Raw genomic sequence first — 26,841 nt, forward strand, 5'->3', positions numbered from 1 at the left:
AGGTATACACAAAAGTAAAAAAAAGTTACCAGCGGAGAAAGGCATGAAAGCATCTCTCTTTATGAATTCTCCATCAGAATTAAGAAAATGTTCTGGATAGAATTTATGTGGTTTCTCCCATTGAGATTCATCGTGCAGCACAGAGGTCAGCAATGGCATGACGTATGTCCCCTTCAAAGGCAAAGCAAGAGTCATTTTAAAATAAAGCATATGCCTCTGGTACAATAAATACTGACTGCAGGAAAAATGAGATTTTTAGTTCACTTGAGAAATGTCTTTTGTTTGAAAAACTTTAATATAAACCATGATCTCCCACCAGAAATGGTTTCTTTTCCAACCTTGTGCTCCTTCCCATTGAGATCTGTTTAACGGGTTGAAGATGACGCTGAAGAGCTTCCTTACAGTGCAATCGTATACAAGTCTGCACAGATGTCACCCACACTGAAGTCCAAGGGGCTTACTCCCAGGAAAGCCTTAAAATATATTGTAACTAGTAGGCAGCAGTTCAATGAAATGGATCACCTTTGGAATGAAGTAGCCATTGAGGGTAACATCTGTAGCTGTGGCATGTGGCAAGTTGGTTGGGACAATATCAGCAAATCTCTGGATCTCATGGACCACAGCATCTGTATAAGGCATTTTTGTTCGGTGTTCAATCCTTGGCTGAGAAGATCCAACAACCCTTGCAATTTCTTCTTGGACCTTTACTGGGGGAAACAAAAAAAAGAAAGCATTCATTTTTCTGCCAAGATAATCTGTTTGACTTTGGCCTCTTAAAATATTAATCTCTGCAGCATAGAACTGCCATAAACTGGTTCTCCAATTTCCCGGATTCACAAATTTAATCTCTAGAATTTGACAAAGGTATTTTTAAATAAGACAAACATTTTAATCAATAACCTGATATACCGAGGGAAAGAATTGCATCCAGGATAATTATTAAAATATCACTGCTGGGAATATCCTGAAGCGGTAGCATTTACAGTGGTACCTCGGGTTAAGAATTTAATTTTTTTGGAGGTCTGTTCTTAACCTGAAACTGTACTTAACCTGAACCACCACTTTAGCTAATGGGGCCTCCTGTTGCCGCTGTGCCACCACTGCACAATTTCTGTTCTCATCCTGAAGCAAAGTTCTTAACCCGAGGTACTATTACTGGGTTAGTGGAATCTGTAACCTGAAGCGTATGAAACTGAAGCGTATGAAACTGAAGCATATGTAACCTTGAGGTACCACTGTACATATAAAGGCAGAAAACAAAGATTTCTGGATCCTACAGAGCCAGACAAATTTTGGAGAAAATATGGGCAAGAATTAGCTGGAGAAAGGGCATTTGAACTGGAAGGTGGAAGATTCAACAGAGGTGGAGAAATAAATAACGAACAAGATGGCTTTGAAAATTCTAACTTGGAATGTTAATAGGCTAAATAATAGGACTAAATGAATAAAATTGAACATGTAAAGAAGTTAAACTTGGGTGTTATATGCCTCCAAGAAAATTGAACATGTAAAGAAGTTAAACTGGGATGTTATATGCTCCAAGAAACACATTGTGAAGAAACATAGAAGAATTTTAATAAATAAAAGGCATGGAAAGGACTTTGTACCTTCTGATATAACAAAAAAGAGAGGAGTTGCAATGTGTATAAAACCTGAGCTGGACCCAAAACAATTACAGTGGTACCTTGGGTTAAGTACTTAATTCGTCTGTAACCTGAAGCGTATGTAACCTGAAGTGAATGTAACCCAAGGTACCACTGTATTCAAAAATGAACAAAAGCAGTTTTAGAAGAAATTAGTAAATATTTAGAAGACAGCATACTACATAAGATACCAAAATGATGAATTACAGCAAGCTATTTTACAGGCAAAATTAGGGAAGGCACGTGGACCTGATGGACTTTCAGCAATATGTTATTAAAAAATTACAAGATTACCTGATGTAACCTTTAAAAGATATTATGAATATAACACGCTGATTCCCGGACTGTCCCGATTAGAAGGTGATTGGGGCGGATATGGCCCCCGGGCCTTAGTTTGCCTACTCATGATTTAGCACTTCCGATGGAAATACATTTAGTCTGGCTTTGGTAAATAAATGCTGATAGGTTGGTACAGACATGTTCCTAAGATATGAGGCTATCTGGATGGTGTACTCATGTTGGATTCCTGCGGCTACTGGGCCACAAATTGCATGAGATCAAGATCACAGGTCACTATGTGAAATGTCCTTTGCCTCAGGAATTCAAGGGCAGTCTCATAGGCCAGATGATACAAGATTACCGAATGCAACCTTTAAAAGATATTTTGAAAATAACTTGGAATGTAGGAGTTGCCCAAATTCCGGAAGAGTGCATACATAACTTTGATTCATAAGTAAAATAGAGATCCAAAGCTGGTTAAGAGCTATCGACCTATTTCATTGTTGAATAACGATTATAAACTGTTTGCAGACATATTAGCTAATGGGTTGAAAACTGTATTAAAAGAGGTAATCCATTAAGGCTGGATCAGGCTGATTTTTTGCTGGGAAGACAAATGAAAGATAATAATAGAAACATAATTGATGTAATAGAATATTTAGTAGTGAGAAATGAAAAATGGGCAGCTTTAATGTTTTTAGACTGCGAGAAAGCATTTGACAACATCTCCTGGGAATTTATATCTTTAAGGCTTTGGAATATATGGTTTGTGGAGACACTTTTAAAAAGGAGTTACGGCAATATATACTGATCCATCAGTAAGTAATGTATTGACTGAGAATTGTAAAATAACTAAAGGCAGTAGACATGGTTGCCCACTGTCACCTTCATTGTTTATGACAGTTTTAGAGGTTTTGGCACAAAGAATAAGATGTAACCAAGAAAATAAAGGAATAAAAGTGGGACAGAGACAATATAAATATATTATATATAATATAATAAAAATAAATAATAATATAATATAAGTTAAAAGCTTTTGCAGATAACGTGCTGATATTTGTTGGGGAACCTATAGAGTCAACCCTGAAGGCACTGTAAGATATATATATATATATATATATAGCAGGACTTAAAATTAATAAGATAAAACCAAACTCCTGGTGAAAAATTTGAATGATGAGAGTAAAAATAAATTACAAAGTTTATCCATCTTAAAGAGTGAAAAGAAGATTAAATATTTGGAGCAAAGAATATAAACTTGTATAAGAATAATTATTTAAAAACTTGGGAGGATATTAAAGTAAATTTGCAAATATGGAGGAGAATGAAACTTTCATTACTGGGTAGGGTATCAACCATTAAAATGAATGTATTACCGAGGCTATTATTTTAGTTTATGCTTCTTATTATTATTTATTGAATTTATATACTGCCCTATATCCAGAGGTTCACAGAATAAAATCAAATATAAAACCACAAAATACATAATGAAAATAAAAACAACAACCCAATAAACGCCCCAAACCACATTTTAAAAGGTCATAGGACATTTCAATTATTACCAGCAAGACAGATTGTTTCAACAAATGGCAAAAATATATTTATAAATATATCTGGCAAGAGAAAAAATGAGAATAAAATATAAAATATTGATAGATGTGAAAGAGAGAGGAGGTTTCTTCCCGCCACATATGAGATTCTATTATGAAGCACCTTGTCTATGCTGTTTGAGGGAATGATTGTTATTGAAGAATCCACATATTTTAGATTTGGAAGGTCATGAGAATATTTTTGGTTGGCACGCTTACTTGAGGTATGAAAATGTGAAAGTACATAAAGGTTTTATAAACTATATAATCAGAAAAAAATGTATAGAGTATGGATAAGTATAAAAACCCGTTGGAGACCAAAACACCACTATGGCTTTCACTTTTGGAGAATTTACCGGTAAATTAAATTTTTTTAAAGATTTACCAACATGGTTACAATATCATCATTTGAATGAAGTCTTTAAAAGGGATATGAAACGGGGGGTTGGGGAACGAAAATCACAACTAGAAAGAGACCTGTTAAATGGTAATGTTAAAGTGATATCTAAAATGTATAAGATCTTATTGGAATGGGAGACAAAGGACGAACAAGTGAAATCTTCAATGATAAACTGGGCAATAGATATTAGTAATAATATAGAAATGGAGGCATGGGAAAGTTTATCAAATGTGGATATAAAATTTACAGAATGTTATTGTTTAAGAGACAACTATATGAAAATGTTATATAAATGGTATCTAACACCTAATAGATTGGCTCAAATGTATAAATCCAACTTGAATATGTGCTGGAAACGTAAAGAGAAAGAAAGCACCTTTTTGATATGTGGTGGTCTAGTAATAAAGTTAAAGCTTACTGGGAAATGATATAAAATGAACTGAAAAAGATGTTTAAGATGTTTAAAAAACCAGAAGCTTTTCTTTTGGAAATTTTGGGATTGGAACTACAGTATATAAATTTATTTATGTATGCAACCACAGCTGCAAGAATGTTATTTGCCCATATATTTATACATAAATAAATGGGAGGAAGAAGAGGTCCCGACAAGAGAAGAAGGGATACAGAGGTTGATGGACTACACAGAAATGACAAAACTTACCATGAGAATAATATATCCAGATAACCTTTTTTTTTTTTTAAAAAAAGAAAGGAATGGAAATGCTTTATTGAATATTAGCAAACAAACTGTAAACATACTAAGACATTGGCAGGATTAATGTAAAAACCTGCAGTTTCAATATACAGTGGTGCCCCGCAAGACGAATGCCTCGCAAGACGAAAAACTCGCTAGACGAAAGAGTTTTCCGTTTTTTGAGTCGTTCCGCAAAACAAATTTCCCTATGGGCTTGCTTCGCTAGACGAAACGTCTTGTGAGTTCTTGCGAGTTTGTTTCCTTTTTCTTAAAGCCGCTAAGCCACTAAGCTGTTAATAGCCGCTAAGCCGCTAAGCTGCTGATAGCCGTGCTTCGCAAGATGAAAAAACCACTAGACGAAGAGACTCGCGGAACGGATTAATTTCGTCTTGCGAGGCACCACTGTATATATGGGATATATATGGGAATATATATCTGAAAGAATATGTTGGGATAATTTGGAGTACGCAGGAAGATGAAACGAAATGTAAAGAATCACAGAAAGAGGGAGAAGGGAGTCCAGGTTGAAATGCTAAACTTATGATTGAATAAGTTGTGAGATAGATAGATATGAAAATTATTAATATTTTCTCTCTCTAATAGTTACATATATCTGGAATTAAGCTATATCAGACTAATCAGAGCCAGCCCAATGAAAAGCACTCACTCTGAATTTCAGGATGTTTCATCATTAGTAACAGTCCCCAGCGCAGTGTGGTAGCAGTGGTCTCTGTGCCAGCAGCAAATAAGTTGGACACAATAACTGTTAAGTTTTTGTTGTGGAAATATACATTCGTCTTGTTCTTCTTCTTCTCCTGGGTCACAAAGAGTATGAACTGGTTAAAACGAATGGAGTGAGAAAATTTCATGTGCAAAGATAAAAATGAATACCTGACTGGACCCGATGATCCAAAGTATCATTGCACATCACCACAGTCTCTGAGCAGTGAGAGATTCCAGGTTTCCAGACTATGCCATCATGATGAAAGAGGGTTTATTTAAACATACAGTGGTACCTCGGGATGTGAACGGGATCTGTTCTGGAGCCCCGTTCGCATCCTGAACAGAACATAAGATGCGACTGTGCGTCTTCACATGTGCTGGTCGTGTTTCACTGCTTCCGCGCATGTGTGTGATGTCATTTTGCCTGTCTGCGCATGCTCGAGCGGCAAAACCCAGAAGCAATGCACTCCGTTAGTTCCGGGTTCCCGCAGAGCGCAACCTGAAAATACTTATCCTGAAGCGAATTTATCCCGAGGTATGACTATATATTCAACCTGAGCCTAAGATAGAGGGGCTCAGCATCAAGACCCCAAAATGTCTTGCTTCTCCATAGTCACAGCTGTTGTTCTCCATCTACCAGCTAAGAAAGGAGGTTGGGGAAGCTTGGCAATCCAGCTCCTTCTTCTTTGATACTCATAGTGATGCTTAACTCCTCAGCCAACAGCCTTTGTTTAGACAAAGGAACTAGCGGCAGTATTTAGATGACAAGTATATGGCCCTCATCTCACAAAGAAACTTGTCTGACTGATTCAACAATAGATTCCTCCATTAGAATTAACCCTTACTGGGTACAAGGTCTCCACAAGTTGGAACATTCTCAGGCATCATGCAGACTGACCCCACAAACCTGCAACAGGAAGGCAGCATTTCTGGTGAACACTTGTGGAGATCTGAAAGGTTAACATAAAGTGTTGTTTTCTGCTGACATATATGGTTCTCAGTGAACTTCTTTAATGTACTTACTCATAGTCTTTAATGTATTTACTCATAGTCTAAAATGGAAAAAATGACACAGAAAAACCACATATTCATCTAGAACTGTTTCATTAAACTGAGATAGACAATGTGGTGCCCTCCATATTTTCGCGATTTGCAACTCCTTTCTGCCACACTTTCCAACAGGAAGAGTAACACCGATAGAGTTGCTGGTTGTAATAGCTGCCTGTCCCACTGGGAGCCAGAGGGGAGTCAAGTTCAAGTTCAAGTTTTATTGCGGCAAAAGCCAGTAACACTAAACACCACAAGATCAGACAAAGAGAATTCAACAATGGCATCAGAAAAAAAAAGAAAAAAAAGAAGAAGAAAAAGAAAAAGGATTACACAAGGGAACTTCGCATTGTGCCATTCAACAGAAGAGATTTACGCTTCCCGATTACCAAAGTGCAGAATTTGGCCACCTCATATGATATTGAGCTTGAGGAATCTTCCAGAAGATATTTTCGTAAAATTTCGGGGGAGGATTCCAAATAATGTTGTAGGGGTATAAATTTTGATAAAAGCGGCAAAATAAATTGAGGGGAGTGAAGAGAGGAAGGAGAAAAGGGAAGAATCTTAACTGTGGTGGTTAAGAGGGAGAAGGATAAATGCCTGGCCTATTGCCAAAGAGCAAATGCTTCCCTACTGTGGAGTAACCTGCCTCACATAAGGAGCATACTTAAAATTAATTAAGTCCTAGTCCAACTGCCAACTGAGGACTGCAATAAATAAAAGACTACCTCTCCCCATATAAATTGATCAAGATCCTGCAAATCCATCTGAGGCTTCTTCCTCTAGCTCCTCTCCAAGAATAACGGAGCGTGGCAACATGAGAATTGGCCTTTTCAGCAGCAGCTCCCCATTATTAACAATTTAATGCCTCTCCACTCTAAGTTCTTCCAATTGTTCATTCAATAGTTGATGCATGGCACCAACAGGCAGTGGGGTGTTTTTCAGTATTTTCACCACACTGAGCACTTTTTTTCATTCTGCTAGATGATATTTTTCAATCTTTACTCCCAGGCCTCTTGGGTTCACCTTATTCAACTGAAAAAGTCCAGATATAGCTCTTTAATTGTTCTCATCGTGTCTAAAACAGCCTTTCTCTGTTTCAATATGATGAGTTGTCAAGGGTTCCAACAAATCTTAACAGTAAAATAACCCATAAATATTTGCATATTGTATCTTCATTAAATCATACCTAGTGCCACATTCCAATCTCATTTCTAGTTGGTGATGTTTCACTTCGGGGTTTTTTAAAAAGGAAAGATTTCTCTCTCTTTTTTGCAATTTCATCCAGTCATTTTACAAACCTATGAGGTGAGGGGTTTTTTCAATTTGTTAACTAGAATCTCGCTTTCTAAATCCAATCTCTGTCACCTCCAGTCATCTTTTAACATAAATCCATCAATCTCTCTGGGCTCCACAACAGCTCTTTTATATAACCCCATTGTCATTTTTTCTTGATCGGGGATTTTTTTCAGAAATGCTGGTGAGCATGCAACCTTTGCTCCTACACAGGCAACATCTGTACCGGTAACACATTAACAATGGCCGAAGATTGGGAAATGGTAGGAAGTATGCCATGTTGGTCCCTTCTGCAATAAGTCTGCCTGACTACAACTTATGCATTCACCTGTGAAAATGCCCTTAAAACATGAATTGAAAATGGCAACGCTTATTCTGGGCCAACTTAAAAGACTCCATTACCTCTTGCTGTTGGATAAGAAATGAGTCAATAAAGCTCCTCTGGTCATTTTCATCCAGATCTCGGAGGTGTTTTATGAAGGTGGCATTTATGAAGGCAAACAGCTCATCTCTGTTTTGAATGACAGTCTTATAAGCCCCCAAAAGAAAACCAAGAGCAGGAAACATGTTATACAGCTGAAAGGATAAAATGTGAAAAAAGAAAAAGAGACATTAGAAAAAACTCAGTATTGTACTCTCAGCTGGGTCTCTCAGAGCATGATTGCCCAAATACAAAACAAAACTCTTGAATGCCATTTGGAATGGGGGATGGGCTACCTCAGCATAGCATAATTTATGTGCAACCCCGGAATAATAGGCTATGATGGGTCTCCTCTGGAGGTTTGTCTTCAGAGAGGGAGATCTGCCCTTGGAGGCCTCTTCTGAGCCATCATGGAACCAACTATCACTTGTTCTTCCTTGTCCTTGGAGTCCCGATGGCAGTGAGGCCAGAAAGCGTGTGCGCAAAAGAGACTTTGTTACAGTTATGGGATGACTGTGCCGTGTGAGGTTTCTAAATATTTTGAATCATCACCAAGTTTCTCAAGAGACCAATATTCTGTGATTTGTGGTGAAACCTGAACAATATACTATAAACATGTTTCCCTGCCCACTTTGCATATACTGTTATTACAATCAACTGTTTGTTTGTTTTAAATGGAAAAAATAGATTACCGTGACTGAAGTGCTTCCGAAAAGCCGGATATTTTCATTGACCAACTTCAGAAGTCTTATGTATGTGGGATCTTCATAATCAAATCGCTTGTCTAGTAGTAGGGCCACTATAATATTGGAAGCAGCTGCATTCATAATTGTGGTGGTCTCAAATGGGTTTCCTATACATAAATATGACAGTTAAACAAAAATATTCTGTTGAAATTCCAAGTATGGACAGGGCATTGTTTTTAAGTCTGTTCTTTGTTGCCTTAAATCCCTACTGGCAGCTTCCCTATGTATAGACCTCATTTAACAAATAAACTGATCCTAAGTGCTGCTGGATGTGGCCATAGCTGTGCTAAGAAATGCTTGGAAGTCACAGGAGTTATTGCAGTACAATCTGCACATTACAGGAACAGACCAATTGCAGGGAACCCTGGGATCTGTGCTTCTGGAAGTTAGGAATATGTAACACAATAGTCTTGGCTCCTTTAAACTATGGTAGTGTAGCTATGCACCAGAGGAAAACACCTACCCACCTTCGTAAGATTCAAATTTCTTTATCAGGACACTGCATTCCTCAACAATTCTGTCCTCTATTGTCCTCTTTCCCATTCCATAGTCCCGCAATGTGCTTAAAGCAAACCGCCGCATCACTTTCCAGTTTTCACCATTAGACAGACTTACACCTGAAAACGGGAGGAAAGGTTTCATGTTTGCATGGCCATTGAACAAAGAATCAATATATTATGCTCTGCATTTCTTCCATGGAACTGAGAATGGATCCCAGCTATTCTCTCAGTCAGACTCAGACTTCTGAGCTTTGACAAAGTAGCTGGTAGATGTGCCATCAGAGCAGGACCTGAGAACAAATAGATAGATAGGATAGAGTAGAGGGTTGTTTGTACATGACAGTGGTCACAGCAGCACTCAGCTTGTTACTTTGTATTCAATGAGCAGACATTATGCCTTCTTAATTTATCCTCTCTGTGTAGGCTATGCCGGAAAATGGTCAGTCAGTTTCCCCTTGGTGTGTGGCATTACTTTTCCATGTGACATGTCACAATTCTCCTGCCCCATTCTCCCCCACCTCTACAATATGACTGTTGGGAAGAAGGTGGGAATGGGAAAGGTTTGCTTTAACTGGTCTCTATTTTTGTTTCTTCAACAGAGCTCCACTGAGCCACTGAAAGTCAAGATCAAAAAAAGTTGGTCTGGTCTACTCTTTTTAACATTTTAGCTTGATCTGTAGAAATTGACAGGTGACACGTTTTGTGACACATTCTCAGCCTAATGCCTACAGATACACTGTCAATTTCAATAGCACTGAGGTGGGTTGATTTTCCCCACAGGAAACAATGGATTTCGTTGACTTGCTTTGCAAACACTCATCTTATGAACCATTTCTTGGGAACAGATTGTGTTCACCTGGTGGGACCAGTTTGTGTCTACAAGCATTACCAGTTCCAATAGAAAGGGAGGTGCCTCACCAAAGCCTTGTGCAAGCTCTTGAAATAATGCAAAGGTGGGCCTGTCAGCAAATGCGTCCGCCTGATTAACCAGAGCCTCCTTTACTGTCTCATATCCTGTCAACACCACAATTTTCCGGGGTCCCATTTGGATGCCCAAGACAGGGCCATATTGCTTGGACAACTGGAATTCAACAGAAGAAAAAGTGAGAAAGAGAGTTCTGGCATACCCAAAGAATATATTAATGTAAATCATCTCTCACAGAACCAAGACTGCATTAGCTTGCACATTTACCTGAGAGTAAAGGCTCTTTTATACAATCCACAGAATCTAGTAGCACAGTTTGACTGTTAGACTGTTATCAGTTTTCTTCAATAACAGAATCCAAATAACATAATGATAAAGTAAAAGAGCATTGTCTATGCCACAATCCTCTTCGAGACATTTGCTACTAATAGCTGTAGCAGCAACAGTTGCTGGACTCATGATACAGCAGCTCAGCCTTTTCACCCAGTTCAGTAGACTCCACCTTGGGAGCAGGGCCAGGGTGGGAGAGTGCTAGAGTCAAGTTGCATGGGATGTCTAGTCAAGTTGCATGGGATCAATTCCAAACTGTTACCTCCAAGGATGTGGATAGGCTGCTTGGACAAGTGCAACTGACCACCTGTCTCCTTCATCCTTGCCCATTCTGGCTCATAAAAGCTCTGCGGGGTGCTGCAGACCTGTTAAAGAGCCTTCCCAAACCCGCTGAAAGTGGTGGTTATAAAGGCACTTTGATGGGATGTTTTGTTTCTGCCTAAGAATGTTCAGTTCATATTAAGTTCACCTGTTCCTGTTCTTAATGCGCGGCTGACCACATCTATGGAATGCGATGGTTATGCCTTTTAAGTTTTACTATATTAATCAGTAGTTTAATAAAGGAGTATATCAATCATTAGTGATAGTTTAGTAATGGAGGTTTTCATACCTGTCTAACTCTGTGTTCCTTTCCCAACCCTTTAATCTATTGATGATTAATGCCTATATGCAGCCTATATGCAACCCTTGCTTTGTCTTTGTATTAACCAATCAGCAACAAGCACATACGTGGCAATGCTGTAATATTCAATAAAAGGGACTCTCTGAGACATGCTCCACAGATGCCTCCCATATGACACTCGTCTGTCGTTTATTTCAACCCAACAGCACTTATTAAAAAATAAATCTTTGCACCCAGCTAATATGGTGAACTATTACCCAGTCTCAAATCTTCCATTCTTTGGCAAGGTGATTGAGCGGATGGTTGCTGAACAACTCCAGGCACGCCTGGAGGACGCGGACCATTTGGATCTCTTCCAATTTGGATTCAGGTCTCATCATGGGACTGAAACTGTGGGCCAGTGATCTCCGGCCAGCTAAGAACAAAGGTGAAAGCTGTTTCCTAGTTCTGCTGGATCTCTTAGTGGCCTTTGATACCATCGACCATGACATCCTTCTGGACCGTCTAGAGGGGCTGGGAGCTGGAAACACTGCTATACAGTGGTTTTGCTCCTTCCTCCTGGACTGTGTCCAGAAAGTGGTGTTGGGAGATAACTGTTCATGCCCCTGGGCTCTCACTTGTGGGGTGCCTCAGGGTTCCATCCTCTCCTCCATTATTTTCAACATCAACATGAAGCTGCTGGGAGAGATAATCAGGAGGTTTGGGCTGGGTGTTCATCAGTATGCGGATGATAACCAGCTCTACCTCTCTTTTAAAACAGAACAGTGAAGGTCCTGTGTGAGTGTCAGGAGGCGGTTGGAGGTAGATGGTGGCTGAATTGAGGCTGAATGCTGACAAGACAGAAGTACTGTTTTGCGGGGACAGGGGGTGGGCAGGTGTGGAGCACTCCCTCGTCCTGAATGGGGTAACTGTGCCCTGGAAGGAACAGGTGTGCAGCCTTGGAGTAATTTTGGACTCACAGCTGCCCATGAAGGCACAGGTCAATTCTTTGTCCAGGGGAGCTGTCTACCAGCTCCATCTGGTACACAGGCTGAGACCCTACACGCCCGCAGACTGCCCGCAGACTGTCTCGCCAGAGCAGTGCATGCTCTAGTTATCTCCCACTTGGACTACTGCAATACGCTCTACGTGGGGCTACATTTGAAGGTGACCCAGAAACTGTAACTAATCCAGAATGCAGCAGCTAGACTGGTTACTGGGAGTGGCTGCCGAGACCATATAACACCGGCCCGTAAAGACCAATATTGGCTACCAGTACATTTTTAAGCGCAATTCAAAGTGTTGGTGGTGACCTTTAAAGCCCCAACTGGCCTTGGCCCAGTATACCTGAAGGAGCGTCTCCACCCCCATCATTGAGCCCGGACACTGAGACCCAGCTCTGAGGGCCTTCTAGCGGTTCCCTCACTGCGAGAAGTGAGGTTACAGGGAACCAAGCAGAGGGCCTTCCTGGTAGTGGCGCCTGCCCTGTGGAATGCCCTCCCATCAGATGTCAAGGAAATAAACAACTATCTGACTTTTAGAAGACACCTGAAGGCAGTCCTTTTAAAGTAAGTTTTAAAGTTTGGTGTTTGATCCTGTTTGATCATGTTCCTAATCTGTTGGGAAACCCAGCCAGATGGGTGGAGTATAAATAATAAGTTATTATTAAATTATTATTATTATTCAGTTGCGGCAGCACAAATATTTGCTAGGAATAATCAGAAAACCAGAACAAGATAGGCAGTTGTAAGGATAAAAATGATTATACCTTTAATGGCACCTCTCAAATCTTGTTTAGAAAGATAGGCTGAAGGAGGAGGCTGGGCTAGGCAAGGTTTGTACCAGCACTTTTACATCCTTGAAAATGGAGGCAGAGTCAAACGGGATCCGACACCAAACACCTTATTCAAATTACAAGTTATAAAATGCAACTAGGTCCTATGATTGAGAAAGTTAAGAGGTGGTAGCACACAAAGGGAAGATGAGATTTATAGGCTCTAAAAGATAAAATGTAATGCATTATTGATATTAATAATAAATAATAATAATAATAATAATAATAATAATAATAATAATTTTCTACCCCGCTCATCTGACTTGGCTGCCCCAGTACCCTTCAGCCTTGCCATGGGAAGAACTGGAAGCTTTACCTTTAACATGGTTCTGTAAGGCCTCTTCAGATCCATGATGTGGAGATTCCCAATGAGAGGTAAAGGCCTCGGTCCCGGTGGAAGATTTTGGGAGCTCTTGTTCCAGAAAGTGCCCAGTTTCAAAATAAAGGAAATCATAAGGATAAAGAGGAACAACGCTGGAATCAGCTCTGTCCAATCCATTTCGTTTTTGCAAGCAATTATTTGGGGTAGTAGTTACAATGAAAGCTACAGTGCAATTTGGTGAAGAACAACGTCTTGCAACTGCAGTGAGCAACATATATATTATGCTAGGTACTGTCTCTAGCAAATCATTAAACCATCCAGTAAAATGGAAATGTGCTCTGATTTGCCCCTCTGATTTTTTTCTTCTTCTCCACAACTATTCAAATCTGTACATGGGATGATTTGCCTTTCAGTTTAATGTTTACTCAAGTGAGTGGTGCTTACTTCCAAAAACTGTTGCCTCCCAGAACAGATTCAAATTCTCTTGAACTTGGCTGCAGACCTGTCACCCAGATTATGTATAAATTAATCTGTTATAATGGGTGCAAAGGGCAGCATTCTGAAATTCTTTGGAGTAATCATTGAACTGCATTCAGAGATGGATGTTTCAAAGTGCACCAGTATGGACTTCCGGTGAGGCAAGATGGCAAGCGCCAAGGTCAGCATGGAGCTTCTGAGGACCACAAGCACCAATGGCGTTGTCTGGATGGTACCTGCACCGCCATCAGCATCAAGACTGGGGGGTAACCAGGGGTGCCAACGTGACAACCAAGGAGGCCGTGAAGAGCCCCAAGCCACCTCCCAGTGGCCTCGACCCCGCTGGGACTGGTAGCATCCCACCGATAGCTGAGTAGAGCTTCAAGGCCTGGAGGCCTCTGGAGCCAAACAGAAAAAAAGCAGAAACCTCCAGATAAAAACCTGGCAAGCAAAAGGCCGACACAGTCTAAAAGACTTCTACAAAAACAACAAAGCTACAGAGCAGTTTGGTCAACAACAGTGTTTACCAACTGCCATGAGCCACCCATATATTATGTTATGTAATGTCTCTAGCGAATCATTAAGCCATCCCTCCGATTTTTTTCTTCTCCACAACTATTCAAAGCTGTACATTGGATGATATGCCTTTCAGTTTAATGTTTACTCAAGTGAGTGGTGCTTACTTCCAGAACCTAATGCTTTCCAGAACAGATTACAATGCTCTTGAACACGGCGAATTAATAACTCAGGATTTTCAGTAGAGAGCAGCATTGTGAAATCAATTTCAGATGAAATTATTCAACTTCAATTAGGGACGACAGCATTTAGTTTGAAAGGGTCCAGTAGTTCCTGAACTTTCTCCCATTGAAACACTCACACATATTTTTCTTTTTAGCATAGTTTTTATTCATTTCCATCTTGAAACTGTTGAACATGGTGGCATTAGAGCATATGACATGCAACAATATGAGCAAGGAAGGACAATAACTAAGCAATGCATCTTCTCATGGTGCCTAAATTCATTCCTACAAAGGTTATGGTACCCAGTTAAGACAAAATTCAAAGTATTTTATTGGATGTGGCTGGATTTTCTTAAGAGAGAAGAGAGATTCAAACCAAACATTTTTTCTATTTCCTGGTGAGACCATGGTGACTTCCCTTGTCTCTATGGTGAAAGGGATTAGCTCCCTCTTCCCTCCCAGAGCAGTAGCTAGGCAGAGAAGGTTTTGAGTTTTTCCTCTTGTGGAGATTGAAGTTTTGATTTTGAATTTGACACATTTCCACCATTTTCATTTTTCATATGACCAGTCAGAATTCCATTGATGAGGGAAGCCTTAAGCTAATCCAGACTCTCAGAGAAAGTTCATTCAGATACAGTGAGAAGATGGAAGATGGTAGTTTTATTCCAGGGATAACCAACAGGTTGATCGGGATCGACTGATCGATACCCAGGAGGTTCTGGTCGATTCCTGGCTCCTTTTCCTTTGTTTTTGCCTCAGAGCAGCTGGCCCTTTCCCTCTCCCCGCCCACCACATTCAGCTGATCGCTGGAACAGAAGACGAAGTTTTGGCTGTGAGGCAAATTGTTTCCATAGCGATCTTTTGGTGAATGACTAATCCCCTCTCCCCTTTACTCTAGTCTGACATTTCCCCCTTAATAACAGAGATTTTCTCCATAAAAAAGGCTCAGCAATCTTGGCCTTAACCCCCAAAATGGAACTTTCCTCTTTAAAAGTACCTGACCAACTTTCACTGCCAGTCCCCCCCCCCCTGCTGTGAGTAGATCACAGTCTCGTGGGAGTTGGACGCCCCTCTTCTAAGCCAGAAGCAGAAAGTCACAGAACTAATTGGCAGCAAGGAGATGCCAGAAGCAAACCCAGTTGCCAGATCTATTATTACAGACTTTTTAAAGAACCTGACAACAACAAATACAGTTCAGAATCAGCATACATTGCAGCCACAGATGTTAACATTCCCAACTTCCTCAACCACTCCTCATAAGGCATGGTTTCCAGACCCTTTTTCGTCTTGGTCACAATTGCGTGGCGAGTTCCTGCCTCCCCCTATAGAAATAAAGGCACAGGACACAAGAGTTCGAGTTAACCAAGTGGCTGGTGCTGGGCTTCCTGTTTCCGGCCGTGGAAGATGGCGGATCCCACACGATTGAGCCTCAGCTGTTCCGATAATTCAGGGCTGATATGGGGGTAATTAGCCCTGGCAGCCTTCCCAGGGCAGGGGAGGACTGTCTCGACGACCCGCGGTTTGCCCCAGGGCACTGGGGTACGGAGCAAGGGACGGACTGACACTCCTGCGATGCCACCCCATAGCCGGAAGCATCTGTTTGGGAAAATATAAAGATTTGGAAGACAACCAGACACACTCTGAACTGACGAAGCTGGGGGAAAACCTGCAGTATGTACAGGTTTTCGAACTTCAAAGAGATCCTCATCATGATGTTTGGAATCTGGACGGTCTTGGTATGTTTTTTCTTTTCCCTCTTACATTAACAATTTGCATTGCATGCCAAGCCTCATTAAGAACCTAAATTGCTCTTCAAAAAGTGAGTACAGATGGACTTTCATATATAATTGGGACCTATTCGCAGCCGCTTTGCTTCTAAGATTTGAAATGCCTGTTAAAGACGAAAACAAAGGACAAAGGACAAAATGGCTTCTACCCACCACGCACTTATGGAATATCTGAAATACTTCCCTGATTAAGAGAAACAGGAGCTAACTGATGGTTGGTCATAAAGACTGGAAACAATATTATATACACAACTGTTTGCAAAAAGATGTTTTTTGTTATGAGCGAGAGAGAGGGCTGAATGGATGTCTGGCAGCCCCCCTCTAGGGCCCGGAGGGAGGATTGGGAGGGTTCCAAAGGCCAATTGTTAACTGTCTGATATATTGCTACATTGCAAACAGTCTGCTTAAGAATAAAGAAGGAGGTTTCTCTCTGTTTCTTTGATAACACCTGGACGGGAAAGATCAACGATTTGGGAGCTGCCAAAATAACAATTCTCAAAGAGCTGGACAGAACTTTGAAATTGGATGCAATTAAATGAAGCGGTGTGATGAAAAAACAAAAGCAGCTGAAAGAGTACAATATACGGACAAATCTGCACTCCATAGGAAAAAAAGTATCTGTTTTCTGACATGAATGAGGACCGCAGAACCAGAGTCAAAACGTGGAGGAAAAAAATCGGATATGGAATTATGAAAAACATTGAGGGTGATGAGAGGCAGGACTATGATGTTGAAAGCGCTTCAGAATTCAGACTGTGGGAAGCCAAAACAAAAATTATTACAATTTGGAAGACAATTGGACTTTTTTATTTTAGTTTTTTTTTTTAATTGGATTTGATATGTTAATTGGATGTTTTTATTGGAAAATGAATAAACGCTTAAAAAAACAACAACCAAGTGGCTGGTGCCAATCTGCCAGTTGGAAAAATTCCTAAAAGGCCCCTTGACGGCGACCGACCGAAGCCCATAGCAACATCAGAGAGCCTAGCCTAAAGGGTGGGAGGGGGGGGAACCAGGTCAGCTGCGACGTGTGAAAGAGGAAGAGCCCTGGCCGTGCCAGACGTAAGTAGGCAAGGCCACGCCCCCCAAGCCAGCCGATTGGCTGGCTCAGGGTATGAAACGTCCGAGGATTCCCCGCTATCATGTGGGCTGGAGCCAGCCCCCGCGAGTGTGGGAAGGGGCGTGAAGCCCGCAACCCCACCTCCTCCCTAGCTGGGAAATGGCTTTCTCTGCACATCTACCTGGGAATATGATGCTTCAAGATATTTGAAAGTATATGTTAACATGGGAATACATGCAACCAGATTTGTTGGTTGATCTCTATGCCCCAAGTGTCATAAGACCATTTCTGTCTCATGAGACCAGGGCCCTGCAGGATCTGATTTCTTTCCGCAGGGCCTGTAAGACAGAGTTGTTCCGCCTGGCCTTTGGCTTGGAGCCAATTTGATTCCCTCCCTCCCTCTCTTTCTTTTTTCTTTTCCTTCTCCTCCTGCAATGAGGCTACATTTTAATATTTTAATGTTCCATTATTTTAATGTTGTATTTTACTTTTGTTTTTAAGGTGTAATCATTCATCTTGTTTTTATTATTGCTTGTAAGCCGCTCTGAGCCCGGCCTTGGCTGGGGAGGGCGGGGTATAAATAAAAAATTATTATTATTATTATTATTGTTGTTGTTGTTGTTGTTGTTGTTGTTGTTGTTATATAAGAACACAGGGCCAGGTTTTATTTAAGAGATGCTCCAATGCTAGTTTCACGGGATTCGGCATTATGGCAGGTAAAGGGGAACACAAGATTTGTGACAAAGTATACACCAATTCCACCACTAGGCTACTCAACCCAAATACCCTTGCAGAACAGGGGTGTTTTAAGAAAGGCATTGCACACACAGGTGGGCTAAGCAATCCAGGAGCTTGTGAGTCTTAGAAACGTGGCACAGCACAGAGTTGGTGGGGCATGGGTGGTGTTGTAAGCCCAACAGCAGGAGTAAGGTCCAGGTCTTCTGGAGATGTTCCAGGGGGTAGCTGGAAGGTGAATTTCTGCAGGAGACTTGTGAAGAAGAGGAAGAGCTCCGTTTTGGCAAGAGTCTCACCTAAACATGCTCTCCGACCTGTAAGGACACACAGGCAGCGGAGAAACTGGGTTTAGGCAGTTGCTTAATAACATCCCAAATAATTTAAAGCAGACTAAAATGCAGAGATAAAATAACAGCTCAATGTGCCCATCTTAAAAGAATTGTGAACTCCCAATATGAGCCATCCTGCAATGCTGAAAACCAGGGGTGGGAAACCTTTCTCAGCCTGAGGGCCACATTCCCTGGTGAGCAACATTCCAGGGGCCGCACACCAATGGTGGCCAGATCTAGTGGCAGAAATGGCCACAGCAACTAATGTGATTCTTACCTTTGCACAATAGGCTACATTCCAGGCATGTAAAAATCCCATTGACTAAGCACACACTATGGAACCAGGCAGAGGGCCTTCTCGGTAGTGGCACCCTCCCTGTGGAACATCCTCCCACCAGATGTCAAAGAGAACAACTTTAAGAAGACAGCCCTGTTTAGGGAAGCTTTTAATGTTTGATGTATCACAGTATTTTAATATTCTTTTGGAAGCCGCCCAGAGTGGCTGGGGAAGCCCAGCCAGATGGGCGGGGTATAAATAATAAATTATTATCATTATCATTATCATTATTATTCAGGCATACACAAAAGTAAAAAAAATTACCTGCAGAGAAAGGCATGAAAGCATCTCTCTTTACGAATTTTCCTTCAGAGTTAAGAAAATGCTCAGGATAGAATTTATGTGGTTTCTCCCATTGAGATTCATCGTGCAGCACAGAGGACAGCAATGGTATGATGTATGTCCCCTGCAAAGGCAAAGCAAGAGTCATTTTAAAATAAAGTGTATGCCTCTGGTACAATAAATATTTATTGTAGGAGAAATGAGATTTGAGTTCATCTGAGAAATGTCTTTAGTTTGACAAACTTTAATGTATAAACCATGATCCCCCACTAGAAATGGTTTCTTTTCCAACCTTGTGCTCCTTCCCAGTGAGATCTGTTTAATGGGTTGAAGCTGATGCCTGACAGCTTCTGATGGGTAGATTGCATGCTTACAGTGCAATCCTATACAAGTCTACACAGATGTCACCCACACTGAAGTCCAAGGGACTTACTCCCAGAAAAGCCTTAAAATATATTGTAACTAGTAGGCAGCACTTCAATGAAATGGATCACCTTTGGAATGAAGTAGCCATTGAGGGTAACATCTGTAGCCGTGGCATGTGGCAGGTTGGTTGGGACGATATTGGCAAATCTCTGGATCTCATGGACCACGGCATCTGTATAAGGCATTTTTGTTCGGTGTTCAATCCTTGGCTGAGAAGATCCAACAACCTTTGCAATTTCTTCTTGGACCTTTACTGGGGGAAACAAAACAAAAAAAGAAAAGAAAAGAAAAGAAAAGAAAAGCATTCATTTTTCTGCTCAGATTATCTCTTTGACTTAGGTCTCTTAAAAATTAATCTCTGAAGCATAAAACTGCCACAAACTCATTCTACAATTCCATAGGCTCACAAATTTAATCTCTAGCATTTAACAAATGTATTTTTAAGAAGGACAAACAAACAATTTAAACAATAACCTGATATACTGAGGGAGAGATATGCATCCAGGATGATTATTAAAATATAACTGCTGGGAATATTCTGAAGGTCAAAAACAAAGATTTTAGGATCCTTCGGACCCTCACAAATTCTGGACAAAATATGGGAAAGAGTTAGCTGGAGAAAGAGCATTTGAACTGGAAGCTGGACAGGAAGAGGAAGATTCCACAGAGGTGGAGGTGAAAGAGAAATAAATATGGAACAAGATGGCTTTGAGAATTCTAACTGGGAATGTAAATAGGCTAAATAAGAAGACTAAATGAATAAAATTGATCACGTTGTAAAGAAGTTAAACTTGGAAGTTATATGCCTCCAAGAAACAGGAAAACTAGTAGCTTGGCAAATAAAGAAGAAAGAAGAAAAAACTGCATTAATAGAATAAATGTAGTAGGTAGAGTTGTGGAAAATCTGAAAAAAATTATAGATCAATGCCTGAGTTTTTATACAGCACCATATTAAGGCAAATAAGGTAACGTAGAAGAAATGGGTAAATATTTAGAAGACAACAGATTGCTTAAGATACCTAAAAGTTAAAATGTCATTTCTGAATAGACCTGTCACAATGATGGAATTACAGCAAGTAATTTTACAGGCAAAATTACGGAAGGCACCCGGACCTGATGGAGTTTCAGCAATATATTACAAGATTACCGAATGCAACCTTTAAAAGATATTATGACTATAACTTTGAATACAGGAGAGTTACCCAAATCCCCGAAGAGTGTATACATAACTTTGATTCATAAACAAAATAGAGATCCAAAGCTGGTTAAGAGCTATCAACCAATTTCAATGTTGGATAACGATTATAAACTGTTTGCAGACATATTAGCTAATAGGTTGAAAACTGTATTAAAAGAGAAAGCATTTAGACTCCGAGAAAGCATTTGACAATGTCTCCTGGGACTTTATAAAAGGAGTTAAGGCAATATATACTGATCCATCAGTAAGTAATGTATTGACTGAGAATTGTAAAATAACTAATGGAAGTAGACATGGTTGCCCACTGTCACCTTCGTTGTTTATAACAGTTTTAGAAGTTTTGGCACAAAGAATAAGATGTAATAAAAAAAAAAGCGGGAATAAAAGCGGGAAAGAGAATATAATAATAATAAATTATAATATTTTATCTCTCTAATAGTTACATATAATTGGAATTAAGATATCTCAGAATAATGGGAGCCAACCCAATTAAAAGCACTCACTCTGAATTTCAGGATGTTTCATCATTAGTAACATTCCCCAGCACAGTGTGGTAGAAGTGGTCTCCATGCCAGCAGCAAATAAATTGGCCACAACAGTTTTTAAGTTTTCGTTGTGGAAATATGCATTCGTCTTCTTCTTCTTCTCTTCCTGGGTTGCAAAGAGTATGAACTGATTAAAACGAATGTAGTGAGAAAATTTCATGTGCAAAGATAAAAATGAATACCTGACTGGACCCGATGATCCAAAGTATCATTGCACATAACCCCAGTCGCTAAGTAGTGAGAGATTCCAGGTTTTCCAGACTATGCTATCATGATGATATAGGGTTCCTGCAGGAGGAGTGCTCGCCTCCAGGCCAGGAGAGGTGAGTCACCAGAGGATTGGGGCCGCCCTATGCCTCAGTGCAGATACAAGCCGGCCAGCCCCAGTCCCAACTTGCGGTAGCAACATTGTTGGTTGCTAGTTCCTGTCTGGCCCCTATCCTGCTTTCCTGCCTGAGCTCGTGACCCGCCCTGTTTCCCTGCTTGCCTGTTCCTGGCTTCACCCGATTCCCTGCCCTGCACCCAGCTTCAGCTACTACGGAGTGCCTCCATGTTGCGCCTTTGACCACAGACCGGACTTGGACCTCGCCTCTCGGGTAACCCATGGGACCAGCACACCAGGCCTGTAGATCTGCTTTAACTTTTCAAACTCAGTAATCAGTTTAAGATTTTAGAAATAATTTCCAGCCTGTTATTTAGAACTCTGTCATCACCCAACCACCTGTTTCCTTTTCTGGGTGCTAATTAATTGATAAGCAGAAGCTCCAATTCATATTCATTTCCAGTCTTAGTAATGGTTAAAAGAACTGAAGCCCTAATTTAAGGGTGATTGGTCAGTGCATGGGCCAATGTTTTTTCCTTGCTCTGAGATGCCTCCCCACCCTCAAAGCTTCCTATCTCCTTCTTCTGAGCACATGAGGCATTATCCCATCCCTTCTTGTATCAAAAGGGAGTCTGGCAACCAATATTTATGACTTGATTACCTCTCATCACTGCATAATTATCTATAATTACATGCTGACTTGATCAGGGATTTTTTTCCCAGAAATACTGTTGAGCATGCAACCATTGACCCTGCAGAGGCAACTTCTGTAACACATTAACAACGGCTGACTATTGGGAAATGGTAGGAAGTATGCCAGGTTGGTCCCTTCTGAAGTGAGACTTCCTGACTACAACTTATGCATTCACTTGCAAATATACCCTGAAAACATGAATTGAAAATGGCAACGCTTATTCTGGGCCAACTTAAAAGACTCCATTACCTCTTGCTGTTGGATAAGAAATGAGTCAATAAAGCTCCTCTGGTCATTTTCATCCAAATCTCTGAGGTGTTTTATGAAGGTGGCATTTATGAAGGCAAAAACCTCATCTCTGTTTTGCATGACAGTCTTACGAGCCCCCAGAAGAAAACCAAGAGCAGGAAACATGTTATACAGCTGAAAGCATAAAAATGTGAAAAAGGAAAAAGAGACATTAGAAAAACTCAGTATTGTACTCTCAGCTGGGTCTCTCAGAGCATGACTGCCCAAATACAAAACAAAACTCTTGAGTGGCATTTGGAATGGGGGGTGGGCTACCTCAGGGCAGCGTAATTTATGTGCAACCCCAGAATAATAGGCTATGAAGGGTCTCCTCTGGAGGTTTGCCTTCAGAGAGGGAGATCTGCCCTTGGAGGCGACTTCTGAGCCATCATGGAACCAACTATCACTTGTTCTTCCTTGTCCTTGGAGCCCCGATGGCAGTGAGACAAGAAAGGGTGTGCGCAAAAGAGACTTTGTTACAGTTGCGGGATGACTGTGCCGTGTGAGTTTTCTAAATATTTTTAATCATCACCTGGTTTCTCAAGATATCATTCTGTGTTTTGTAGTGAATCCTGAACAATATACAATAAACAGGTTGCCCTGTCCACTTTGCATACAATGTCATTACAATCAACTGTTTGTTTTATTGGAAAAGAATAGATTACCAGGACTGAAGAGCTTCCGACGAGCCGGACGTTTTCATTGACCAACTTCAGAAGTCTTATGTATGTGGAATCTTCATAATCAAATCGCTTGTCTAGTAGTAGGGCCACTATAATATTGGCAACAGCTGCATTCATAATTGTGGTGGTCTCAAATGGGTTTCCTAGAAATAATTATGACAGTTAAGCAAAAATATTCTTTTTAAAATGTGGGATGTAAAACACACAGGAGTCAAGTACAAGGTTCCTAGAATGGACATGCTAGTGGATGCTTTCTACCAGCCAGGAGAAAACTTTGTGTTTCCTCCTGAGCTGGAACAAACTTCCTCTGCATGTGACTAGATGTGGGTGTGGCCTAATTTGGGTTAGGGGAGCAAACCTCCTTCTTTGCTGCTTCCCCTTCTTCTTCTTCTTCTTCTTCTTCTTCTTCTTCTTCTTCTTCTTCTCCTCCTCCTCCTCCTCCTCCTCCTCCTCCTCCTCCTCCTCCATTTTTCTACGTGTTAGTAGAAGTGACTGCCTGTCTGCAGTCACTTGGGACTAACTCCCTTATGGGATAGTTCCACATGTATATATACTTTTGTAACCTAAGTCTGCCTTGAGGGATCCATCGATCCATGAACCGAATGAATGTCAGTAAACTACTTTTATATTGACTTTAATAAGATTGTCGTGTCTATTCTATTTAAGAGGGAAAAGAATCTTATATACCAGGAATCTTAGATAGAGAAGCTCAGACGAGCCTGCAACAAGCAAACCATTATGCATTTAAACTCTGCTAAGATATAGAACTTGCTAACACAAGTTAGGGAGGATATAATTAAACAATATATCCCCTCCTGCCTCCCTGAACATCCCCACAGAAATTCAAAGTATGGAAAGGGCATTGTTTTTAAGTCTGTTCATGTTGTTTTAAGTCCCTACTTGCAGCTTCCCTATGTGTAGACCTCATTTAACAAATGAACTAAACCTAAGTGTTGCTGGATGTGGCCATAGCTGGGCTAAGAAATCCTTAGAAGTCACAGGAGTTATTGCAGTGCAATCTGCACATTACAGGAACAGACCAATTGCAGGGAACCCTGGGAGCTGTGCTTCTGGAAGTTAGGAATATGTAACACAATAGCCTTGGCACCTTTAAACAACGGTTGTGTAGCTATGAACCAGAGGAAAAAAGCAACCCACCTTCGTAAGATTCAAATTTCTTTATCAGGACACTGCATTCCTCAAGAATTCTGTCCTCTATGGTCTTTTTTCCCATTCCATAGTCCCGCAATGTGCTTAAAGCAAACCGCCGCATCACTTTCCAGTTTTCACCATTAGACAGAGTTAAACCTGAAGAGACAGGAAGAAAGGTTTCATGTTTGCATGGCCATTGAATCAATAAATTGTGTTCTGCATTTCTTCCATGGAACTGAGAATGGATCCCAGCTGTTCTCCCATTCAGACTCAGACTTCTGAGCTTTGACAAAGTAGCTGGCAGATGGGTCATCAGACCATGACCTGAGAACACATTGAACAATATTTTCCATTACAAAGTGTAAGGTAGAGTAGAGGGTGGTTTGTACATGTCAGGCATCAAAGCAGAACTCAGCTTGTTCTTTGTATTCCTCCTTCATTTTTCCTCTCTGTATAGGCTGGGCCAGAAAATGGTCAGTTTCCCCTTGGTGTGTGGCATTACTTTTCCATGTGACAATCATTCACAATTCAAATGTGACAACTATTACATTCTCCTGCCCCATTCTCCCCCAGCTCTACAATATGACTGTTGGGAAGAAAGTGGGAATGGGAAAGGTTTGCTTTAACTGGTCTCCATTTTTGTTTCTTCAACTAGAACCCCACTGAGCCACTGAAAGTCAAGATCAAAAAGGCTGGCCTGGTCTACTTTTTTTAACATTTTAGCTTGATTTGCAGAAATCCACAGGTGACACTTTTAGTGACACATTCTCAGTCTAATGCCTGCAGATACTCTGTCAATGTCAAAGGCACTGAGGTGGGTTGAAAAATTCACAAGGATTTTCCCCACAGGAAACAATGGATTTCGTTGACTTGCTTTGCAAAAGCTCATCTTACAAACCATTTCTTAGGAACAGATTGTGTTCACCTGGTGGACCAGTGTGTGTCTGCAAGCATTACCAGTTCCAATAGAAAGGGAGGTGCCTCACCAAAGCCTTGTCCAAACTCTTGAAACATTGGAACGATGGGCCTGTCTGCAAATGCGTCCGCCTGATTAACCAGAGCCTCCTTTAGTGTCTCATATCCTGTCAACACCACAGTTTTCTGGGGTCCCATTTGGATCCTGAAGACAGAGCCATATTGCTTTGACAACTGGAATTCAACAGAAGAAAAAGTGAGAAAGAGAGTTCTGGTATACCCAAAGAATATATTAATGTAAATCATCTCTGACAGAACCAAGACTGCATTAGCTTGCACATTTACCTAAGAGTCAAGGCTCTTTTATACATTCCACAGAATCTAGTAGCAAAGTTTGACCGTTAGACTAGTATCAGTTTTCCCCCAATAACTACTATTGGGCTAGTCATACTTCTCTGAAGTCTCTCAGCCTCACTCACCTCACAGAGTGTTTGTTGTGGGGGAGGAGCGGAAAGGAGATTGTGAGCCTCTTTGAAACCCCTTAGGGTAATGATAAAGCAGGATATCAAATACAAAATCCAAACTACTATAGAAGTTGGTAGAAATTACTTCCATGTCATTGTGCCTTGGACCGAGCTGAAAACATATGATTTAAGAATAGTAATTTTGTGGAATCAATTCACTTTTTGTATCTTTGCAAATCACCATGCAAAACAGAATCTAAATAACATAATGATAAATTAAAAGGTCATTGTCTATGCCTCAGTGCTCTTCAAGACATTTGCTGGTGCCAGATTGCTGGAATTCCAATGTGTTAGCTCGGAGGATGTGGACAGGCTGCTTGGATGAGTGAAACTGACCACCTGTCTCCTTCATCCTTGCCCATTCTGGCTCATAAAAGCTCTGTGGGGTGGTGAATGCTTCGCTCTGTTAAAGAGCCTTCCCAAACCTACTGAAAGTGCTGGTTATAAAACTGCTTATTAAAAAATAAATATTTCGACACAGCCAATATGGCCAACTATCACTCAGTCTCAAATCTTCCATTCTTGGGCAAGGTGGTTGCTGAACAACTCCAAGCATGCCTGGAGGATGCAGACCATTTGGATCCCTTCCAATTGGGATTCTGGCCTCATCATGAGGCTGAAACTGCCGTGGTCGTGCTGGTCAGTGCTCTCCGGCAGGCTAGGGACAAAGGTGAAAGCTGTTTCCCAGTTCTGCTGGATCTCTCAGCAGCTTTTGATACCATCGACCATAACATCCTTCTGGACCGTTTAGAGGGGCTGGGAGCTGTGGGCACTGTTACACAGTGGTTTTGCTCCTTCCTCCTGGACCGTGTCCAGAATGTGGTGTTTGGGGATAAGTGTTCAGACCCCTGGGCTCTCACCTCTCACCAAAATGTTCTGTCCTCTCCCCCATGCTTTTTAACATCTATATGAAGCCTCTGGGAGGGATCTTCAGGGGGTTTGGGCTGGGTGTTCATCAGTATGTGGATGATAACCAGCTCTACCTCTCTTTTAAATC

The 26,841-nt window shown here is 40.9% G+C and overlaps 2 protein-coding genes across 3 annotated transcripts in view; both read right to left on the reverse strand.

Annotated features, from left to right (window-relative positions):
• LOC310675175 (cytochrome P450 2K1-like) overlaps positions 1–26,841 on the reverse strand; it is a 29,450-nt gene that overhangs the window by 1,143 nt on the left and 1,466 nt on the right. The window contains exons 2-9 of one of the 2 annotated variants that reach the window (XM_083435378.1): positions 25,392–25,554; positions 24,412–24,561; positions 23,236–23,396; positions 22,532–22,705; positions 21,225–21,372; positions 19,592–19,776; positions 19,080–19,221; positions 18,228–18,463 (exon numbers count right to left, since the gene is read on the reverse strand). In XM_083435378.1, coding sequence (XP_083291504.1) covers positions 18,276–18,463; positions 19,080–19,221; positions 19,592–19,776; positions 21,225–21,372; positions 22,532–22,705; positions 23,236–23,396; positions 24,412–24,561; positions 25,392–25,554 — 1,311 coding nt within the window. In that variant the 3' untranslated portion in view covers positions 18,228–18,275. Of the gene's footprint in view, positions 1–18,227; positions 18,464–19,079; positions 19,222–19,591; positions 19,777–21,224; positions 21,373–22,531; positions 22,706–23,235; positions 23,397–24,411; positions 24,562–25,391; positions 25,555–26,841 lie in introns of those variants that run through there. The other variant, XM_083435377.1, reaches the window with a different exon arrangement.
• On the reverse strand, positions 475–13,540 carry LOC310673729 (cytochrome P450 2K6-like; the record flags this gene model as incomplete). Its single annotated transcript, XM_083432320.1, has 7 exons — positions 13,345–13,540; positions 10,257–10,419; positions 9,306–9,455; positions 8,785–8,945; positions 8,074–8,247; positions 5,273–5,420; positions 475–707 (listed from the first exon to the last, which is right to left on the reverse strand). Exons 1-7 carry the CDS (start codon positions 13,525–13,527, stop codon positions 475–477), a joined length of 1,212 nt encoding a protein of 403 aa, XP_083288446.1. The 5' UTR covers positions 13,528–13,540.

This window comes from Podarcis tiliguerta (genome assembly GCF_965153285.1).
Source record: "Podarcis tiliguerta genome assembly, chromosome: 3".
NCBI lineage: Eukaryota > Metazoa > Chordata > Lepidosauria > Squamata > Lacertidae > Podarcis > Podarcis tiliguerta.